Source organism: Labeo rohita, chromosome 3, assembly GCF_022985175.1.
Source record: "Labeo rohita strain BAU-BD-2019 chromosome 3, IGBB_LRoh.1.0, whole genome shotgun sequence".
Lineage (NCBI taxonomy): Eukaryota > Metazoa > Chordata > Actinopteri > Cypriniformes > Cyprinidae > Labeo > Labeo rohita.
In genome coordinates, this window is record NC_066871.1 from 37,743,322 (window position 1) to 37,767,432 (window position 24,111).

Here is a 24,111-nt window from a genome sequence, read left to right on the forward strand (position 1 = left end):
TTATCTTCCTCTATCTGCCATTTCCTGTCCAGTATTATTCATCTGTGTCCTTCTGAACAGATGGGTTCTTTCATCAGTATCTCACAGCACAATAAATGACGTTTTGTCTTTGTTCTGAGCGTTGGTAGACTCTTTTAATGACTTAAGATGACTTAGATCTTAAAAACAAAAAGACTGGAGATGTTGTTTCTCTGTAGGTGTAGATGAAACTCAACACTGTAATTCAGACGTTTCTATGCTTTGACTTTTTTTTAAAATGGGTCATGTCATGAAAAACATTCTTTTTGAAATAGGTTTGAAAGTTTTGATATGATTTTGATGTGCTGTGTACATATTTTAACATTTATGACTTTCTCTCCAGTAAACCCAGACCCAGACTGAGACAAAACCACCAAAAGGACTGGTTTAGAAATTATTATAGCATGACATTACTGCATTGAGGTTGTTAACATACAACCACCTACATTTACATATCAAGATCTTTTCGGTATTGAGCTTGACCCGTCCTGATGAATGTCATTGTGAATTACAGCATCATTGCAGAGGCTAGCAAATCATTTAACTCCTTATAGCATCATTGCAGAGGCTAGCAAATCATTTACATATAGATCAGCCTATTTAATTTTAATGGACAGAGAAAGATGAAATTTAAATAAAAATAAAAATGAAATTAAGTTTTTGGTGCAAGAAACCTTTATTAGCATTATACATAGAATTTAGAGAACAAAATAAAATGCATTTATTATTGTTTCATTTCATCTGTTCTTCATTTGTAGATTGAGTTGAGGACTAAAGTCTTGGAGGCCAAACATCAAGAGGATACACTGAGGATGCAGCAGAAACATGATGCAGAGATTCAGAAGGTGAATGGCACAGTTTGTGACATATCTAGGGCTGCAATTAACGAATGATTTAATCAATTAACCTGTCATATACTACCTAAGGGATACTTCACCCCAAAAAATTATTTCATCATTTACACACCCTTATGCAATCCCAGATGTATATGACTTGCTTTCTATAGATGAACACAAACACAGATTTATGGACAAGTGACAGGTACATTGATGATGCACAGATTAACTGCTCACAGCTTTCAGGTTAGGTTCTGCAAACATCACAGAGGACCGTCTCACTTATTAAAATGATATTGTTTTAGTGATACTGGTTTTATTATCACTCAGGCCAGAGCAGGACTAACAATCAGACACGTAATATATTCCTCCTGAAACATAACAATCAGCATGTGCTGTGTGAGTATCTCCTCTGTGACTTCCACATTTATTGTCTGTTTTATTCAGTCCCAGTGACATCACACCTCCAATTGTGCTTCAATAAAGTCTATTAAATGACCTAGGTCTACAGATGTTTGTGTATCCCCACCCCCTTTATAAGCAGAAACATGTTTCTTGGCAGACTGTTGTCTTTCATGGCATCCCTAAAAGTCCAGAGGCCTCTGGACCTCGTCCTCAACACTCTGTTATGACTCTGCTGTCTCAAAAGAGCTCTTTAAGGAGACGATGGGAAAATTGTGTGTGTCCCTAAATGTTCCACGAACTTCCCTTTAACCTCCCTAACGCCCCCTCTTTCCCTCACTCTCAGCTGCAAGCTTTCATCTTTCACAGGCGACCGGCTTGCAGGATGATGAGCTTAGCAACAGAGTGCACTTCTGACGGACAAAAAGCAGGATAAATAATCCACTGATGGGCTCACTGACTTTTCAGAGGGAGAAAATAATAACTTTTGGGAGGTATTTTTGGTTTGAATGAAGTTGCATCTGTGTTTGAAGGACCAGTGCTGAAATGGTCCTCTTGCCAGCGATGTCCAACCTCTTTCCACTAAACACTGCTGTATTAGGCCTTATGAGGGACCATCACCCCCAACCTCAGAGAGTGCATCTGTAAATAGGAGCTCTTACTGCCGTCGAAGCCCTTTGAAGGCTATTCTTGTTTAGTTTCTCCATTGGGTTTTGAACCTCAATAGCGTTCTGTGTATCTTTCTTTAGTTCGCCGTTCTTTGCGATCAACGTTACATGAAAACTTAATTGGTTCATACGATTTTTTTTTGTTTGTGATTGTGTCTGCTTTGCTCTTAATGAGCGCTGTTGTTTAGTTCTGAAAGACTCAGATGTGCTTGCTTGGAAAATGTCAATATTTGCTCAGGTGCATCTTTCTTTGAAGACCCTATAAACACCACACACACGCGGCGCAGTGCTGTCCATTGGTGGGCTCGCTTGAGTCCAGGGGCGACCGGGCCGGTGCGTGTGCCCTGTCATGTCCTCTGAGCCGTTGATCTCTGTAGGGTCCTTTGAGATTTACAGACCTCTGGTCGCAACGCCGCTGTCCACCCTCACTGAGACAATGGCCGACAGCCTTTGAACTCCCACTCGGACACAGACGGCTTGTAGAAGGTCAGGCCATCAAAGGACTTACAGCGGTCTGAACAAACGGCTCTCTGCTGTGCAGTGGCCGCATCAGATAAAACACATTTCTGAAATGCCCGCCCGCCTCCCGCCTCCCGCCCCACCTTGAGCCCAGGCATCTTATCGCCCACAGCTCAGGGCACAAGACTGGACCGCCACTTGGGAACAAGCCCAGCAAGATCTGCTGTTTATTTGGAGCTGGCTAAATACAGGTTGCGCTTGGCTCCCTCCCGCCCTGCCATGAAGGATTTCTAAATTCCTTGGGTTCATCAAAAGCCTGCGCTGTGTCGCACAATGGGCGGATTGTTAAGGACTCGCAGAACCGGTCCATTGGAGTCTGGGAGCCCACCGCAGAGGTCTTTGGGGAATGAGGGACAAGGTCATGAGTGAGTTCCTCAGAGCTGTGGCTCAAGTCCTCTCAGATACCAGCAACACTCATTCATGCTTCTGAGAGTCTGGAATGTTAACACTCAACATGCTCCTGAGACACATCAGAAAGAATACGTAACACTGTTTTCAGTGAAGAGATGATATTTTCTTTTATCCATAATCTTTCTTTTTTATTATTATTTTTTTACTTCCATTTATAATGTAAAATCTCTCACAAAACATGATTCCAACAGAAAACTTAAATGAATCACGTTTGCGCATTAATTTGGCATGTTTATTTGGTATCTTTTGCTATTAAAACATGTTTGTGAGGAGTGGTGGTGAATTTGATTATTAAAGTGAACCAGAAGATTCATTCAGATTCTGTCATTAGTTCCTTCAGTGAACCATCATTGCACCAGTAGGTGGTGACAAATTTGTGTGATTTTTGTGTATTAAGAGTGAGTCATTTAATCATCGCTCAGTAGATTGGTTCAGAATCATTCACAACAGAAACTGTCTTAAAGAAAAAGTCTTATAATTTGTTACAATTTTACAAAGACTCTGTGAAGAGTGATTAAGCATCAGGGACCGGTTGCATAAAAGGTTTAGACTAGTCTTACAAGTTAGTTATCTATTTTTTCCTTTAAGACTGGTAATATGTATTTAATTCTGTCACCTAAAAACTGTCATGAATCCTGTCCGTGATCTTCAGTCTGCTCGCCACCAAAGGTCACCTTCCGTTTATATTGACTCTCACACTACACAAACTGTTACACTTCCCATGTTTCTTTGCACTTCCTATGTTCCTTTGCACTTATTACACTCTCACCTGCAGCCAGTCAGACACTTTATAAATACGAGGCCCTAACCATCATTCAGGGCCGAGTATTGTTAGTGCATTTCGCTTGTTAGGTGATAGCTACATTACGGAGCCAGTTCCCGGTCCTAGTTGTCGAGTCGAGTCTTATTCACTGATTGCCTGTTACCCGTGTCTTGATTCTAGCCTGTCTTGGATTAACCCTTTATCTTGCTATTTTGGGCTCTTTTTGCCCCTCGTCTGGACTATAGTTTGTCTTGTGGATTACCTGTTTATCTTGCCCCCTGGATTGCGTTTGCCGTTGATTGACCCACACCTGTCTTTGGACTACTCTTTTGCCTTGCCCTGTTTATATCTGTTTGCTGGTATCTGACCTTGCCTGTCTTTGACCACGTCTGATAATAAAAGCTTTGCAAATGGATCCGCACGTCTCTCGTATCAGTTGCCCCGTGACAAAAACGTAGATTAGTCTACGCTGAAACCAAAAAACAAGTCTTGATAACCGCTTAGTTATCTGCTAGTTGGTCTGACTAGTTAAGACACTGTCTTGACAGAGAGTCTAAGTTTATGCAACCAAACCTTCCCCAACCAACACCGCACATTTTGAATGTCTGATTTTTTTGATACACACCGTTAAGGGCCCTAATTATTTATTAAACATCCTTATTTAATTGCATATGGTCATAAGCCATTTTTACACATTCAAAAATGTGCATTTCTTCTGCTGAATGAACCAGTGCCTGCTTTTCTTTCAGTCATTGTCAGTCATCAGATCCTTGTTCACAAATGAAATACCTTGTTCATTCAGTACATTCACAAATGACATGTTCCAGTTTGTTTGGTTTGATCGTGAACAAATGCCAGTTCATTCAGCACTGCTCTAAGTCGTTCAGACTCAAAACATAAACTTGTAGTGAAGTGAAGGGCGTTTCTGTTCAGCAGGTCCAACAATTGATACGCTATTTATATGCTAATGTATGCTAATAGTATGCTGTTTGCTCATGCTATAGTCAGTATTTGAAAGCAGTGAGAAGCAGTCAAGCCCTTCACAAGGGAGAGACTTCAGTGCATGAAAAATATGTCAGTGCACGGAAGTGAATGATTTGTTTTGTTCATGACCAAAACACTACTGCTTGTCAGTGGGGTCATGAGTACGTCTCCTGGAGTGGTCTTCCTTCCCAGAGCATAATGTGAGATTCATACGGGTTTGTCATCCTCTGCTTTAAGCTTACGCTACTGTTACAGATAATATACTTAAGCAAAAAGCCTTCACTGAAGAAAGGGCCAAAAATGGGGATCTTGCCCACCACCCCCAAACCCCCATCCACTAATTGTCGGCTTCAAAGCAGCAAATTCCAGCATTCAGTGACGCAGGAGAGGGCGAGTTCCTTCATGGTCATGCTTGTGAATAAGAACATTATCCTCTGTAATCTGCAGCCAGCATTAGCTTGTCATATGGAAGCACCACAAACCTCTATTTAAACTCTGTTCCCACTGAAATTTATTTATGGCTCTAGATTAGCTGGAAAGTCTGGAACATAAATGTTCTGTCATCCGTCGTCTCAGTGTCATGAATGCTTCTTGTTTGTAGAGTTGTTTGCTAATGCAAGCATCACTATTACTATTGCTCATACTATGCATAGGGTTAGTGATCTGAACAAACCTCTAAAAGCTGTGACACACCAAACTGACATCAAAGAAGTAGTGAAGAGTGTTGATGCCTCATGTTGCCTGGTATCTGGGCCAAAAAGTTGTGCTTGAAAACAACCTAAAGACTGCAGCCAACGACCAACTGGCACATACGTTTTGTGCATGAGAGGAAATAACTTTCCATACCAGCAGATGGCAGTAGTCTGTATTCGTCATTCAAAAACATAAACTAGGACTGTGGATATACAGTACAAACTGTATACAGTGTGGTCCAACTAGTGCAGAACACTCCAGAAGCACTGAGCTGATCAGACAATCAGTGATGGCCTGGTTTGTCACAACCTCAACAATGCTTAAGCTTTAAACTTAGGAACTCATCATGGACTATATGTGACATGGCCACTCTGAACAACTTACTGCACAGCAGCACCATGACAACTACACACAATGCCAATCATATTTTCTTCAGAAAATGTACAAACTGCTATGTGTTTATTTTCTCAGATTTTGGATCGCAAAAATGGCGAGATTGACGAGCTGAAGAGCATGTATCGTGGGAAGCAGAAGGAGGCGGAGGAGACGATTCGGAGGCTGGAGAAGAGAGGTGAGGGCAGAACATTGAGTGGGTCGTGTTTATACACTCGCTGTGAGCGCTCTGTCAGTGGTAAGGTGTTGCCCAATGCACCACAGCTGTAAACCTCTCCTACAGCCCTAAAACGACTCTTAAGACTTGGTTTCAAGGAACCAACAAAAGCTGCACCCTGTAAACAGATGTGTAGCATATAAATAGGGATGGGACAATAAATCGATTCGTGGATCGATTTGGAGATCTTTCGAATGCATCGCAGTTCTCTTTGGAATCAATTCTGAGCTTTATTATAGAAGATATTAACAGAAGATGGCGCTCTAGTCTAGTTTTTATCCGCACATTTAAACACTCAAGAAGAAGAGTGCTGAAGAGCACTTGTGCGTTCGGCTGAGTCATGTAATTTCACGTCGGCACAGAATACTTTTATGACGTGATATTAATGTGAACACAGCCCACTGATTCACCCTTGTAACACCCTTGTAATTCGCTTCAACCTTTTCGAATTGTATGAATGATTACTTTAGGTTCAAGTAAGTATAAGGATTTGAAAACAAGCAGAGCACGGCTGTTTCTAAAGCAAGCTGTGCCATCTGCTTTTCAAAATTAAGCTTAGAATCGATTTGAGAAAGACTCAGGAAAAGCAGCATCTGTGACTTGATGTCTTGTGTTTGACCTTTCCACGTATTCCTCAGAAGTCAATGGCAGGTTTTTGCCTGAGCCAGGGTACTCTAGGGGCTGTTAGTCTTCGTTTTTTTTGGCCTTTGACCTAGCTAATAATAGCACATGAAATCACAATTAATTGAATATAATTCAACTTACAACATGTTAGTTATTTATTGGGAAAACTTTTCAGTCAAATTAATCTTTAGTAATGATGACGTTAATGAAAAGTAAAGTGGATGTGAAATGTGTCAAGCATAGCTTCACACATCTTCCAGTTTTCGAAACATCCCTCCCTAACCGTGGTAAAATCATTCAAACACATAACCTTTACTGGCTTTGTGCTGTAATACACTTTACCTTAACTTATGTAACATAAAGATATTGTATCATTTCTTGTGTTCGCACCCATTGTTGTGTATTATTGTTTTATTTATTTATCTATTTATTGAGTCAAGAAGAATAGTGCCGTTCGGGGCAGCCTGGGGTGTGAGCAGACAGAGAGATGCCCTGCGGCCAGGCCTGAATGTTTGTGTCTGCCTCTCTCTCTCCCCTGTAGTTCAAAGCCTGCTGCGAGAGTCCCAGGTCATCCGACAGACCAAAGAGAAACAGATCAGCGAGCTGAAGAAAATGTCTGATCAAAGTGCTGAATCTCTGAAAAACGAATGGGAGAAGAAGGTAAGGAAGGGTTGAAAAGGCTCAGGTTTCCACAGGCCCGTCCCTCCAGCAGCCAGAGCTTTGAACGCTGAACACTCACTGAGTTTAGAGCTCAGCCAATCCCGTCTGAGTATGAGAAAGAATCCCAAAAATCCATCTTCTCTGAGTGTTCGGTAGATGTGTATGTTTATTGCAGAGATAGAAAAGAAAAGCTCAAGGTTTTCCCAGAGAATCCGGCCCTGCCTTTCTACAGGCTTTTGGTTGAAGGGTATCTTGCTTCAGGCCTTATAAAACATTCTCTTTGTTCTCAGTTTCTAAACATAATATTCTGTTGGGCTCATGTTCAGGGCTTAACAATAAGGATGGCCAGATGGCAGTGTGAGATCGTAGATCATCTGTTTTTATGTGTTGCATTTTTTTTAATTCATAATATTCTTCTTCCAAAAAGTAGAAAGGATTGTAAAGGTAAAAATTTAAAATGATAAGGGAGAGAAAGAGTCTGATACATCTTGTAATTTGTGTGTATTTGTTCTGGTATGGATATACCAGATAGAAATAATTTTGTTTGTTGAGGTCTTAAAAAACATTACTTATTTAAAATATATATATTTTTCTGTCACATGAAAACACATTGTTAAAATGAACTATTCTTTAAAGGAGAAGTTCACTTCCAGAGCAAAAATTTACAGATAATTTACTTACCCCCTTGTCATTTAAGATGTTCATGTCTTTCTTTTTCTCACTCGATAAGAAATTATGTTTCTTTAGGAAAACATTTCAGGAATGTTTTCCATATAGCGGACTTCAATGGTGCCCCAAAGTTTGAACTTCCAAAATGCAGTTTGAGATGAGCAGATGAGTGTTTGAGGTTAAAAAGTATATAAATTGGTAATTTGTTTTGAAAATGACCGATCGTTTTGCTAGATAAGACCCTTCTTTTTCGGCTAGAATCATTTAGACCCATTTGAAGCTGCATTTAAACTGCATTTTGGAAGTTTAAACTTGGGGGCACCATTGAAGTCAATTATATGGAGATAATTCCTACATTTTTTTCCTAAAGAAACATACATTCTTATCGAATGGAGAAAGAAAGACATGAACATCTTGGATGACAAGGGGGTGAGTAAATTATCTGTAAATTTTTGTTCTGGAAGTGAACTTGTCCTTTAATAGCAAGCAAAACTAAAGTAAAACTACTGATCCGTTGAGAAAGCAGAAACAAAAAAATAACTTATTGTTGAGCCCTAATGTTAGAAATGTTACAATATCTAAGTCTTGAAGAGTTTATTTTTATTTTATTGATCTGTGTTCTGTGGTTCATTCCTCCTCTCTGGTAGTTGCATGCTGTGGTGGCGGAGATGGAACAAGAAAAGTTTGAGCTGCAGAAAAAGCACACAGACAACATCCAGGAGCTGCTGGAGGACACCAACCAACGACTCGCCAAGATGGAAGCTGAGTACAGCAGCCAGACGCATGCGACTGTGAGTGCATTCACACATACAACACTGTTCAATGGAAACATGCCATGCCTCATGCTCATATGTAGCTTCTAGATACACAGGCTCAATTTCACATGTTGTTGTGTATGTACCAGAACGGAATTCAAAATGTTGCGCTTTGAAGCAATGGGGCTTCAGTGTAGTCTTTCTTCAATTACTTTCTCTTTCAAGTCATCTACTGTCATGGAAAAACAACAGGCCTGGTTCCAGAATCAAATCACTCATAATCTCTGAAAAACTGTCACTGACTTCGGTTCATCGCGATCTTGCAGAGCTCTGCTGTAATCTTGTGAAAACTTCAGTTATAATCGGTGAAGCTGACTTCACTGCAGAATGACTATCTTATTTACATCACATCTACACTTTTGTTTGTTATAATAAGAGGATTCATGAGCAAGTAGAACACAGCACTAAACAACATCTACAGTGTTTTGAGTGGAAGGTGGATTCTGAATCACTTAAACACCTCTGATTGGCCATTGCATTCAAGAGATCAACAGGTGATTGACTACAATGCTCAACGCTATTATATGCCATTATTACAGCTTCAATCAAGGATGATTTTGCCTTTGTTTGACAGAGCTATGGCACCTCCATATAACCAGGAGCAGTGTGAACAGTTAGACATGTTTACCAGTGTTGCCAAGCCCACGGTTTTCCCATGGATTTGGGCTATTTTAATTTTTTGTCATGGAATTGGGCTATTTTAACACTGTTGCCGCGGGTTATTTTTCATGTAAGCGGGTTGAAGCGACCGCAATAACGTGATATTTAGCCCCTGGAATGCCCCCCCCCCCCAAAAACGCCATTTGGCTAGGTTTGAGTAGCAATTGGGCGGGTTTTGTTGTAAAAATCTGCCAACCCTGATGTTTACAGCTGCAGACTTCGATAGCAGCACATCTGGTTTATTGGCATATACATTTGATGAAAACTCTGTCGCCCCCTTGAGTACTGAGGTTTGTTACTGCCACAGCACCATAAGAACACACAGTCGTAACGCGTTGGACAAGCATTTGTGTGCATTGTGTGAATTACCTTTCTTTGCTTTTGTCTTTTCTCCTCTTCTCTCACCTTGTAAATTTCATCTTATGTGTACGTTGAGGGTGTGCCTGAAACAAAGCATGCCTTGGAGCCTTTGATTGAAGCCACCCTGCTGGAGGGACTGAAGTGCTGGAGCGCTCAGAAATGAGCCGGGACGCGCGTCCATCCATGGCATAGGCCTAATGAGTTTTGCTTGTTACAAATTAACATTCAGCGGTTGTCATACAGGTAAGGGCACACACTGAGACGGCCGGCCGCGGTCTGTCAGCAGGGCTGAATTTAAGAGACTTCAAATGCATGCCGACCCCACAGAGTAAGACCCTTCTTTAATAATTAAACACAGCACATTTCCAGGCAGGGCCCCAGATGAAAGGCCCTTCTGTCATTGGAAATTAGGTTCTCCCATTCTGTTGGTTTAGGCTGACCTCGCCAACCTCTCCACCCATAACCCCCCCTCCTCTTGTCTTACCTCTTCTCTCCTCATAGGCTGCTGTTGTCAATATGTCAGCTGAGGTGAGATGCTGTGTGTTGTTTCTACTTTGCGTTTGATGTCTCAATACTCCAGCCTTTGAAAGCCTTTGTTTATCTTTCGTTCTTTCATCATTCTTTTGTGCGGCATGCTCTGGTGCTATCCTGATTTCTCAAAAAAGCTCTTCAAAGCTACGTGCAGTCACATCGTCCGCATTTCATATCTTCTGGACGGGCGAGATCGGAGCACCAACGGATGCTTTTCTGTTTACCCGTGGCTTCTTGCGTGGGAGTGTGTCAAAAGTTGGCACAGTCGTTCTTCTGCTTATTATTCCTAACGTGCGTTGGTGGCTTGATCACCAAGTTTTAAAGTGCACAACGGCAGTGCTAATGTCAGTCCTCAGTAGAGGAAGCAACACATTGAATATTGATGACAAGATACATATTCATCACAGTCAGGGCTCAATGGAGATTGATGACATCAAATGCACTGATGTCATAGCACAGACTGTACCTGAGAGATGTGAACACCAGCCAGTCTAAGTGATACTGAGTACATCCATTTGTCTAACCTCCATTTGTCCAAAACAAATCAAACTATGCTCTTACAAATAAAGGTTCTTTATTGGCATCTAAGGTTTCGTGAAGAACCTTCAAAATCAAAGAAACCTTTCCGTTGCACAACACTTTTGAACTTATATTTTTTAGAGTGTATGCACTATGATCATTACACTAGAATCACTTGATGTACAAAAATGAAAGAATACATTACATTGGTATAAGGTTAAAGAAAAAGTTGTCTGAGTTGAAATTAAACATTGAAGTAATGGAGTGTTTAAAACTTAGAAGTTTAAAAGTCCACTTCCACAACAAAAATTTACAGATAATGTACTCACCCCTTTGTCATTTTTTTTCAGCCGTAAAAAAAAATTAGTTTTTTTAGTTAAACATTTCAGGATTTTTGTCCATATGCTAGACTAGTATGGTGCCCCGATTTTGAACTTCCAAAATGCAGTTTAAATGCAATCTCAAATGCAGTTGTAAATGATCCCAGTGGAGGAAGAAGGGTCTTATCTAGCGAAACGATCGGTTATTTTCATTAAAAAAATACAATTTAAATACTTTTTAATCTCAAACGCACGTCTTGTCTTGCTCTCCCTGAGCTCTGTGTATTCTGCCTCAAGACAGTTAGGGTATGTCGAAAAACTCCAATCTTTCTTCAGAAATTTTTCAAAATCATCCTACATCACTGCAGAAGTACCAGCCCAGTCTTTGCAAAGTGAACATGCAAAGAAGATCAAACACCCTCAACAAAAAAGGTAAAACAGCGATATAAGGCGATTTAGAAGTTGAGGAAGTACATGAGATGGGAATTTTTCAACATACACTAACTGTCATGAACCAGAAAAAAACAGTTCAGGCAGAGTGAGACAAGACGAGCATTTGACATTAGAAAGTATATAAATTGTATTATTTTTATGAAAATAGCTGATCGTTTCGCTAGATAACACCTCGCTAGATAAGATTCTTCCTCGGCTGGGATCGTTTACAACCGCATTTGGGATCGTTTGAAGCCGCATTTAAACTGCATTTTGGAAGTTCAAAATCGGGGCACCATATCAGTCCATTATATGGAGAAAAATCCTCAAATGTTTCCCTCAAAAACCATAATTTCTTTATGGCTGAAGAAAGAAAGACATGAACATCTTGGATGACAAGGGGAGAGTACATTATCTTTCGATTTTTGTTTTGGAAGTGGACCTAATTCTGATGAATTCTGATGGTTGAAAGGTCGGATGTCCACGCACACAATATGAGTGAGTTTATCGCATGGACGCACTGATATACGACATGATTTTAAGACCTGCCGAATAGTGCTGGGCGATAAATCGATAATTATCTCGCAATATAAATTTGACATGACATCATATAGCGCTCGCTGTTCCTGCCAAAGTTCAGCGAGTTACTCCAGACCTCTCTCTTTTGTTTTCATGAAAGAATTTGAGCAGTACTTTTCATTGATCCAGTTGTCTAAGAACAAAAAAGCTTTAAAAAATGTATCTGTTTGTAACTTTTTTCCTTTCTTTAATGACATGTGCAAGTTTTTTCAGTTTGTAATATATTATTATTATTATTTTTTTAATTTATTTAATTAATTTATTTTTCTATTATTTTGTTGTCATTTTAATTTGTTGATGGTTGTATTGCGGTTTGTTTACTATTTTTGAGCATTAATAATAGAAAAAAAGCGATTTTCTGTCTTCCATTTCGTCTTCCTTCTTCTGTAGTTTTCCTAGCTCCTGATTGGTCAACTTTAGATAGATCGACAAATTGCCTTCCAAACATTTTTGGCATGTTTTAAAATGATCGGGAGCTTGTGAGGTGGTCGGCTCGTAAATCCTTCTCATACGACGTGAGCCACGACTATGCAAGCTTTAACGATTCCTCCCAATTGGAAATAAATTGCATACAAGCTCATACAACAGCAAAAATCGCACCATGTAAGCCAACTTTAGAGATGTTATTTTCCTAGTTATTACTGAAAGCTGAATTTGAAACAATCTGTATTGTATAAACCACAATATAAATAAATGTAATTTGACTTGACCCTTTCTACAACAGATGCAAGGAGCACAACATGATGAGTTGCCAACAGTAAACGGATGCCAAGTCCTATACCCAAAGTACTTCTGACATGAAGGACAAATGCACAAACAATCACTCGGTCACACCCAGTGTAAGACAGTGTTAGACCAAAAAAAGTTGTATACATATCTATAAAGATACAAATGCGTAACATGTATAACAAATATATGACCCCTGTCGTACATGTTTAACATAGGATCTAGTGTTACCATTAATATCAAAATACTCAGGGGGCAGCTCGTTTGATGAATTATCGTTCATTTACATATTTTACTCCAATATGCGTGTACCTCCTCATACAACACAAAGCAAATGTGATGACATTTTCAGTTTGCATTCTCTTAAAAGAGACTTATCATGGAAAATTAGATTCTTCTAGTCTGTATTCAGCAACTTGGTGAGGCTGATGGGCTCTCAGCAGGTGAAAGTGGTCATGTACAAATTAAATAATTATAACATTTTTTGTGAAAGTAGCTTAGATCATTAGACTTCTGAATAAAAAAGCTTTTGAAGTGTAGCTTAGGCCCTTATAAAATCTAGCTGATAGACATGGTTTGAGTCAACAAAATATCTGCCTGAAAGGAGAACGAGATACGTGTGTTTATTTTTACCCTGTTTGAATTGAGTATTCATCAAAGAATCGTTGATCCATATCCTCAGAGAGGCGTGGTGTATGTATGTGGATAGGAAAGCAGATCCTCTCCACCCCTCTTTTGTGGAACATGTGCTTTTATAAGTAACATCCTTCTGTCTGCTGAGACGTGCTCACAGATGAGGGCATGTGTGATAAAAGGATAAAGACGTGTCTTGTCTCATGCGCAGGGTTTGTCAGTAAGAGGGTTTAATAACAATCACATTTACATCAACAGCTGTTTCTGACTGACACTCAGTAACAGTTTTGAGTAATTTTTGAGTAATTAAGGCAGATAAAGTTGAAATGTGTGATTGTGAGTGCTTAAATTGGTTGAATTAATTTACTACTCACAGCTTACCCCAAAGCAGCTACTATTGTGGTTAATATGTAATTTAGTAATAAGCCAGATCTTTAGTATTTGGAATTATTTGGTAAAACTTTATTTTATAATGTCCTTGTTGTATATGTTACATGTACTTGCTACACTGTAAAAAACAATTTGTTGATTGAACTTAAAATAATTTGTTTCCTGGCTGCCTTAAAATTTTAAGTTCAGTCAACTCAAAAAAGTTTAGTCAACTTAAAATGTTAAGTTGTACTAAGTGACAACTTAGATATTTTAAAATTTTAAATTTTTTGACTGAACTTAAAATTTTAAGTCTGCAGGGTAACAAATTATTTAAAGTTGAGTCAACAAATTGTGGGTTTTTTTGCATATTTTTGCTAATTATGCATAATTAGCATGCAACGAACCTTAACAAAACCCTAACCCTATATTGATATTTAATATTACTCAGTACTTAAATGTAAAATTACACTGTAACAAGGACACCATGAAACCGTAGAAAGTGTTTTTTAACAGTAGGATGGATAGCTATGTGTATTGTTGAATGGCTCAAGCTGTAAGCAGACGTTTTTGTGTGCCAATGGCATGTGCTATCAGGGTCAGTGTATTAATTACCAGTGTGCGTCATAGCACAAGCCCAACTCTTTCAGATCATGCCACATTTCACACTGAGAGTTAACAAAGGCCTATTTTCCAGCGTTTTGACACTGACGTTGCCATCAGAAAGCTGTACTTTTCAACACTGGTCACTTTCATCATCTGAGCTGTGTATCTTCAATCAATAATCTGTCATCATTCATATCAGCCTGCATTCCATCCGCCACGCACGGGACAGTGGCCTCCATTAATGATGAGACGCGAGCATGTGTGTGTGTGTGCGTGTGTGTGTGTGTGTGTGTGTGTGTCTGAGCTCTGCTCAGGCAGGCTGTCTGGTTTTGGTTTAACAGTTCTTGCTGTCCCATGGAAAGTTTTCCCCTTCCTGTATTTCGTCAGATATGGTTGTCTCATTTTCAAATGAAGACCATCCTAGATGTTCTTTGAGGCCTGAGCCATGCTTTGCTGCTGATCTGCTTCACATGCCTTTTTCATATTCAGTCCCAGCATGCTCTGGGTTGTGCTAAAGAATAGAGGCCCACAGGTGCATCAGATTTGAGGCTGTTTGAAAGATGATCTCAGATGATCTTTGAAGGTGGATGAGGATGGTGTGGTGGCCATGAATGCGGTTAGAAAGCTGTTTAAGCTCACTGTTACTGAACTGTTCAACTTTCACTATCACATCTACAGAAGAATTCCCCATTCAGGAGATCTTCACTGCCTTTCTGTGCTGTCTCTTTGTAGTGGAAATCAGTGTTGGGAAGCTACTGTGAAGTTGTAGTTTGTCAAGATACAAGCTACTCATAATTTAAAGTAGTTCAACTACACTCAAGCTGTTATTTTCAAAACGTTGTGAGCTACCGGTCAAAAGTTTGAAGCAATTAACATATTGAAAGAAGTCTGTTGTGCTCTTGTGCAGCAAGGTTGCTGTATATTTGATCAAAAAATACAGTGAAACAGTAATGCTGTGAAATATTATTACAATTTAAAATAACTGTTTTTAATTTGACTATTTTTTTTTTAAAATATTATTTATTCTAGTGATCAAAGATGAATTTTCAGCATTATTACTTACAGTCTTCAGTGTCACGTGATGCTTCAGAACTCTTTCTAATATGCTGATTTTGCTGCTCTGGAAACATTTCTTATTATCAATATTGAAAAAAGTTTTTGCTGCTTCATATTTATGTGGAAACAGTGATAAATTACCATTCGAAAGTTTGGCTTGTGAGTTTGTTTCTTAACTGATGAACTTTGCAACATTGACACTGAACTGATTTGAATCAACTTTGCAACATTAACACTGTTATTTTCCTGCCTATTACTGTGAAGCTGCTTTGGAACAAGCTGTATTATATGAAGCATTATACATTAACTCTTTCCCTGTCAGCATTTTTTAACTTGCTAGCCAGCGCCAGAATTTTCATCATTTTCATAAACTTTCATAGCCCCCAGTATATTCTGTTGTATGAATACAATAACATAATATATATCAAACAAAAAAACACAGCCTCTGCTTTTGAACAAAACAAATCATTGTATCTCTTCATGAGCTTGATTAATTGGTTAACATTAGGCAGTTTTGATTTATATGCTGTTGAATGTTTGATGATCACTTTAGATGCTTCTATCACTTGTTGCTGTGTGACTTTTTTCACTTGTTTTTGGATATGGAGATTCTGTACTATTTCAGAAGATGCTTAACTGAATGACAAACACAGATTGCTATAAAATTTCATCAGTGTGAAGAAATATGAAAAAATATTTAGAGCTAAATAGAGCTTTTTTTTTTGGAGTTGCTTAATCTGTATAAATTATTTGAATAAACCATTCTACAGTACTTCCTCTTGTCTTATCTTTCTTTTTCTGTTTGGTTCCTCTAGGAGCAGATGTTGCATGAGCTGGAGACACGGGTGAAGCAGCTCTCAGTGGAGGTGGAGAATGGGAACCTGCTTCGGCAGAAGGTCACACAGGAGAAGGCTGAGCTAGAGATTCATATCGCCTCCATCAGCGCTGAGCTTCAAGAGGCTAACCACAGGTACAAGAAAACCACCTGATCTTCCCGACAAGCTCAGATATGACTGATCGCAGGTGCAGAGATTTAATGTAAAGTCATAGCTCTGTTCCAGAACAGATGTAAGGCATCATAAACACACCTGACTTGGCTTTTCCAAACAGTAGGCAGTGTTACATACTGTATATCCTTCACATTATTAATCGAATGTGGTCAAGAGTTTGCAGCTATTGTGTTTCATGATTTTTATGGTGTGTGTATGCTTTAGAAACATATCCCAGCAGAGGGAGATTGAGCAGATGAGAGAACAGCATGAAGAGGCGCTGCAGAAACTTCAGGCCAGACATAACGCTGACATGAGCCACTTCCAGCAGGAGCATGCCCTCTCTACAGACAAGGCATCTTCACTCACCTCTCCTCACACACTTCACTCACCTTACACATGTTTTGCTCACTTTAATTCCCTGTGATGACTGACAGCTTCATTTTTTATTGAGCTGAGAACATTGCTTTAACTGAATTAACTTTGTGATATAAAATCCTAGGAAACTTTCTAATATATTAGCCCTGTTCCAAACCCTGCCTTACTGTCTACTGTTTATATCGACATCTACTTTCTATTGCAACATCCTAACCCAAATGGAGTGATTGAACTTAAACTCAGTTATTGATCAGTTGCTGGGTTAAATACAACCCAGCGCTTGGTGAAATATGGACAAACTCAGCGACTGGGTTGTTTGGACCCAGCCGTTGGGTTAAATGTTTAACCCAATCTTCTGGGTAGCTCTATTTAACTTTTATTTAATGAACAGTTTAACTATTGTTAAAAAAATACTATATGGCTGACTCAAAATGAACCCAGGTTGTAAATTAAAAATCAGACACATAATTGCTAGAGGCATCAGCAATAAAATAAAAGGTGAACATTTATTAATAAGCAATTTTAAAAATGTTTATTATTTAATTATTATTCATTAAACTTAATAATAAATGCTCATTTGGGGCTGTTGAATGCTTGAATCTGATTGGCTGACAAACATTCTAAGGTGTGCAATTATTTTTAGGGAAAAGCAGAGTGAATGTAGTTCCAGGCAGGTCTTGACCGCATTACATGTCTATATCACTTCGCCACATGATTTCAGTTATTTCAAGGGCCCATACTGCCTAAATTAGCAAAATAACTAAAACCCACAACGACACTGGCCAAACAAATAAATACAGTAAACAATAAGTAAAAAAAAACCTAAAACTGTTTCCATGTTTTATAAAGGTTTATTATGTTCAGAAAGCACATACACTATTTCTCCCACTCGCTGTCCCTCACAGACGCACACACATACAGTTTGCACACACGTTAACATCTGTGCTAATGTTGTTAGCGCTGCTCTGACAATTTTATCAGTAACATAGTTTAACAACTTAAAAACTACACAAAGTTTGGCACTGTTCCTGAAGAAAATGAACTTAAAGTTTTACTATTAGTAGAGATGCTGCTGTGGTACACTTTTGAGAGATGCACAGACTCAGAGAGGTAATTCACACGCTTAAGCTCTCTCTCTCTTTCTCTCTCTCTCTCTCTCTCTCTCTCTCTCCGTCTGTCTGTCTAATAATTAACTGTATTAGTCTGCTATCAACGGCTCAAGCCTCCATTACTAGGTCTAAAATGATGTTTTGGAATTAGCAACAGAAGTGTTGGATGAGATTTGTAGGAAATTAATACTTCTCACAATAGCATTTTAAGGACAAAAACCAGACGAATGCCTTGATATATATTATCTGATCGATGTCTTGAAAAGCGTTAACCATAGTATAACCGAAATAATTGACAGTCCGTTGAATTCACACCTCAGGTGTGTATTATCTTCTAAGAATTCAATGAACCATTGTCAGTTATTCCATAATTTATTTACAACCTAATTTGGGCTCACTTTAAGCAAGAAATATAGTACTTTTTAAGCAATAGTTAAGGTTGAGTTAAGCATTTAACCCAACTGCTGGGTCAAAACAATCCAGTCGCTGGGTTTGTCCATATTTCACCCAGCACTAGGTCGTTTTTAACCCAGCATTTTTTTAAAAAGTTCACGTATGCCTTACAGTTTTGTCCCAAACCTTTACCGTTAAGTCCCAAAAATAATTAAAATAGATGTATACTACTAATACGTACACATAAAGGCATAGTTCACCCAAAAATAAAAATTAGCCCATTATTTACTCACCCTCTAGGAATTCTAGGTGTATATGACTTCCTTCTTTCAGATGAATGCAATCGGAGTTATATTAAAAAAAAACAGTCTTAAAAAGTCCTTAAAAAGAAGTGCCTCACACGGCTTCGGGGGGGGGTGAATAAAGGCCTCCTGTAGCGAATCAGCGTGTTTTTGTAAGAAAAATATCCCTATTTAAAACAAATAAGAGTAAGAATCACTTTAATCTAGCTTGCGCTGACTGGTCGTATACAGAAGCAGCTCCAGGTGGCAGACGTAGGACGTCAGCATTACGCATGTGCTTGTGAGTCTTGTGAATACCAACATTTTGTACAGGAGCAAAGGAAGCAAAGTTTCCTTATTTTGGCAAAGGAAAACCAGTCCCCTCTTGGTTTGTATTGAAATCCTCCAACATTTTTCTTTTCAAACCTCGTTTTGTACTTCTAATTCGTGACCGTTTTGTTTTCTCCACGGTTTCTCCACAGCGCATTTGTCACTTCTCACCGCTGCATGCGCAATGCCGACATCATACGACATCCGCCCGGAGCTGCTTTCGTGTACGACCAGTTGGTGCAAGCTAGATTAAAGTGATTATTACGTTTTTAATATAGATATTTTTCTTACAAAAATGCATTGATTTGCTAGAGGAGGCCTTTATTCACCCCGAAGCCATTTGAGGTACTTTTTATTATGGATGGATGCATATTGGACTTGTTTTGGACTGTTGAAAAGAAACACCCGCCTATTTCCATGACAGAGCTTGGGAGAACCAGGATCATTTTTAATATAACTCAGATCCCATTCATCTGAAAGAAGGAAGTCATATACACCTAGGATGCCTGGAGGTGAGTAAATAATGGGCAAAATATTTTAATTTTTGGCTGAACTAACCCTTTAGCTACATGAGGTGGACCTGTAAATATACTTGAACATTTCGAAAATGTACTTATAGAATTATAAGGCTCTCTACTGAATGGCCTTTTCATCAGGTGGATGTTTGCGATGGAAATCCTGTCTAGGTAGGCAGTCTACTAGGTTTTGGAACTGAGCTAATGCCACTGTTTTTGATCAGAGATTGTCTGTAATCCTGAAGTTTCATAGCATGTTATTGAGTGTAGTTTGTGTTGTTTTCAGGCATCAGAGGTGATTGAAGATTTGGAACAGACTGTAATTCACCTCAAACAGCAGATACAGGAAGCTGAAAACAGAAGACAGAAACAGCTCAGGGTCAGTTCTTACACTTTGTATACCCTTCCATACTGATGGTTAGGCCATCGGTCACTATGTCTTTGTCTGTAGAGGATGCTTATACTGCTGATCGCCCTCATCATTAGTGGGATTCACAACTTGAAATGCAGTAACAAACATCTGGCTGCCGTATTTTGCTGAATGCCATTATTCAGCCATTATGGTTATGATTATGACCATTATTTATCATTGGGCTGCCAAACAATAACTGCTCAAAATGTGTGTGTTTTATTTTTTTTTTTCAGGACCAAGAGAATAAGATGCAGCAAGAGATAACAGACCTGCAAAACATCACTGACAGAAAGGTTAAACATTTATTTCCAAACACAATATTATGTTTAGGCCATATCATATTTTGAATAATTTTATACAGTAGCCAAAATGTGTTAGAAAACAAAAGATCAAAGCAAGTGTCATTGATTGTCAAGAAAGATACTGACACACGTGTTCTGTGTGCCTTCTCTCAGTAAGTGTGGTTTAGTGAGGTGAGTTGCCTTTAGTTGCAGTTGACAGTAGAATTGTAGAAAGAAACATCCTAATAATTTTCAAATGAGTCAAGAGGCATGAGTTAGTAATTCCTCTTATTTTTACAATGATCAGTAAATAGAAACCTTGCATTTTTATGATTAAAATTGAATGTTTTATGCGTTGACAGGCCGAGTTATTAAATTGAGACAATTATAATAAACCTAAGTATCAGTTTCAGAGACTGACCAGTCTTAACAATCACCACCCGTCTCAGAAGCGTTATAAACCAAAGAAGGCTGTTTTAGTTAGACATAAAAGCATTTGCTCTGCTCTCAATTGCTCTAGTTCACTTTGATGATGTGAACATTTGAGGCTGTAAAATCTACTGCTGATTATAAGGCCCTGTTTCCACCTGGTATTAAGATTTTCAGTGTTTTCAGTGATCCAATCACAAGTGGTCAGGTGAAATGCAATACCATTTATATTATTAACATGCATTTCAAATGCACCTCCTTTAATCACTTGTGGGCAGCGAGTAGGCGGAGCTTCACTGTGGTCCAGGAGACATTTAGAACACTTGCGTTTTTGTCTGCACCTGTATGTGATTCAGTGATCTAATCACAAAACATTTTAGACCCTGTTTACTACTGTATTTAGCACTGATCATTTGTGATAGAATTACCAAAAACGGCAGGTGGAAACAGAGACCAGTTGGTGTTTGTCAAAGCACAGCCTCATGAGGGTCCCAAGTGTTTTCACAAATGAAAGGGGAGCATAACTGGACAGTCATAGTCCGACTTGATTGCCCCACTAATTATAAGACTTATAGGAGCTGCTGCCAAGCGGCTCCCTTTCAAAAGTCTTCAAAGCTTCAGAACTGTCATAAAAAGGCTGCTTTAATAATTGGGCCAACACAATCAGGTGAAGATAAGTTTTAAGATCAGTCTCAGACACCTGGCTGCTGCCTGCCGCCCCACCTTCAAAGGGCCGGTCCGGTCATAAAGCAGGACGGTGAGGCGGACCCCTGTCAAGGGCACATCTGTAAAGCAGAGGCCGTATACACCTGCAGGCCAGCCGTCTGCCAGCGACTGCTCACGGCTGACCTCTGACCTTTAGAAAATTAGATCAGCTCTGTTTAGTTATGCTGAAGGGCGGGAGCTGATAAAGCGTGTTGAGTGATTGACACTTCTGCTGTCCTGTCACAGCTGCAGACGCTTCAGGCCGAGCTGGAAAAAGAGCGAGCCGACAGCAAGAGGAAGATGAGCAAGATGGAGGACTCACTCAGGTACGTCCGGGTTAATCTGAGTGAAACCAAACTAGTGCGTTATTACAGTCTCCTCTTTTAAAAAGTGAACTACAGTCAGTAAGATATGTATGTGTGAAACAGTGTGAGAAATAAGCATTTAACACCTCAACATTTTTTTATTAAACACAGTTCCAATGCAGCAATATGCATGACATTTTGACCAGATGTTGGTATCAACACACAGATGAAGAAATCATAATATTACAATCCATAAAAAAGTCATGTATAATAAAGTAAAATGACACAGGAAAAAATACTGAACACACCTGCTGAAATTATATTTATTACTTAGTGGAAAAACTTCAAGACGCTTCCGTATGAACAAACTTTAAATCTTGAATATTCCGGGACCCTCTTGTGAATCATGGTCTTTAGTTTCTTCCACAAATAAGCTATTTTGGGTTTAGGTCTGGTGATTGCCTGGGTCATTCCAACGACTTTATTTTCTTATTCTGGAACCAATTCAGAGTCTCCTTTGCATTATTTATATAGTTTTGATTGTCCTGCTAGTTGATTGTCCTGCTAGAAGGTCCATCTGCATTTCATTCTTATCATTCTGGTGGATGGCAACAGATCCATCTGAAGAATTTCACAGTACATGGCTCCATATGACTTCCCTTCAATAATATGGATTTTGCCAGTATGAAAAACAGTAAAAAAAGAGCCCCATACCATGATGCTTCCACCTCCAAACTTCAGTCCTGGTATGGTATTTTTAGAGTTATACTGTATGCAGAGCCATTTTTCCTCCAGACATGGCTTGTAGTGTTATTGCCAAAAAGTTTGACTTTTGTCTTGTCTGATCAGACTACATGCTTCCAGTAATTCAGTGTTGTGTATCAAACTTCAAATGAGCTTCAACATGCCTTTTTTTTTTGACAACTGTGGGCTCTTGGGCTACTCTGACTCCCTGATCAGAAATCTTGCAGTTGATGGTGGACTGATGCTCTGGCCACTTGCAGATGACAGCCCCAATCATGTTTTTAGTAACTTTTAGGAGTTGTGAAATTTATTGGTAACCAGTGCCATTGTTTTGTAGCACAACAATCTTGTTCCAAAGGTCCTCTGAGAGCTCTTTGTCTTTACCCATCATGAGATGTTTGTATGTCTATCATAGATATTGTACTTTTGTCAAATAAGATAATTAAAAGTAAAATAAAATAAAATAAAACACATTTATTCTGTGGCACCTAAAAAAATAATTAGAAAAATATATATATTTCTTGTGTTAAAACCAACATCTGCTCAAAATTTCAAGGGAATTGCTGTAATGGACAGTGTTGGGGGTAACGCATTACAAGTAACACAAGTTACGTAATAATATTACTTTTTTCAAGTAACTAGTAAAGTAACGCATTACTTTTGAATTTCTAAGAAAATAAGTTACTTTTTCGTAAGTTACTTTTTCCCCTTTAATATTGACAAGTCTCCTGTCTTTTTCAAGTAACTAGTAAAGTTCATCTCACTCACAAAAACAGATTCAGTAGTCCTCAAAATGAATAAAAACAGTGAAATTTCAAGCTCAGAATATGACACAACCCTGCAAAAATTAAATATGTTAAATAAAACAAATGTTTTGCTTTATGTATTTAATCCCATTTTATTAACCAGTGTCTTTGCTGCTGACCTTTGATGATGCAATTCAACCATACTAATAAGCAAAAATTACTTTAGATAAACTAACATATGTGCTTATTTTTTTTAGCTGAAGAGTGATCTCCTGCATAAATGTACTTTTCTTTCAGCCTGAGGTGAATTCATTTCACTTTTGGTGTAAAAGGGCTTTTACATTAGAATTGTTTTATATTAAAAACAAAGAAGCAAGTCCTACCCAGATTTAAAAAGTAATGCAAAAGTAACGCAAAAGTAACGTAACACATTACTTTCCATAAAAAGTAACTAAGTAACGTAATTAGTTACTTTTTCAGGGAGTAACGCAAAATTGTAATGCATTACTTTTAAAAGTAACTCTCCCCAACACTGGTAATGGAACTGTGTTTAATGAAAAAAAATATTTTAAATAAAGAACATTCAAATAAAAAAAACATTTAGAACATAAAATCTCTCTTAAAAAACTTTTTTCTTTTTCAGTAAGGATAACATGTTCTGCCCTGCAAGCCACTGTTCAAGTTAAATTCTGTTTCCTGCTTTCAAGTACCGCATACAGCTTTAATAAGAGTATACTGTAGTATTATTTAAGTATTACTGAGATAATGTTATTATTTTTATTGATCTGATTTCATATTTAAAAACAGTTTTTATTTTTCCATTTTCAAATTATTTAGAGTTGTAGTAGTTTTCGTAAGTTTTTGTTCTATTATTATTATTATTTACTTGTTGGTTTTAGTTATTTTGAACATCAAGTTACATTAAAAAGAGAAAAGCTGGCAAGTTGGCAGCTAGCTGAAATGTAAAAATAAATAAGTTTTTTTTTATATATTTTTTGTTATTTCAGTTCAAGTTTATTATTTTCAATTTT

The 24,111-nt window shown here is 38.4% G+C and overlaps 1 protein-coding gene across 3 annotated transcripts in view; it reads left to right on the forward strand.

The window, feature by feature from the left end:
• cep112 (centrosomal protein 112) overlaps nucleotides 1-24,111 on the forward strand; it is a 186,593-nt gene that overhangs the window by 29,626 nt on the left and 132,856 nt on the right. For all 3 annotated transcript variants that reach the window (XM_051106590.1, XM_051106591.1, XM_051106592.1), the window contains exons 9-17: nucleotides 777-863; nucleotides 5,766-5,865; nucleotides 7,070-7,188; nucleotides 8,505-8,648; nucleotides 16,279-16,433; nucleotides 16,678-16,807; nucleotides 19,745-19,837; nucleotides 20,104-20,163; nucleotides 21,532-21,611. In XM_051106590.1, coding sequence (XP_050962547.1) covers nucleotides 777-863; nucleotides 5,766-5,865; nucleotides 7,070-7,188; nucleotides 8,505-8,648; nucleotides 16,279-16,433; nucleotides 16,678-16,807; nucleotides 19,745-19,837; nucleotides 20,104-20,163; nucleotides 21,532-21,611 — 968 coding nt within the window. The remainder of the gene's footprint in view (nucleotides 1-776; nucleotides 864-5,765; nucleotides 5,866-7,069; nucleotides 7,189-8,504; nucleotides 8,649-16,278; nucleotides 16,434-16,677; nucleotides 16,808-19,744; nucleotides 19,838-20,103; nucleotides 20,164-21,531; nucleotides 21,612-24,111) is intronic.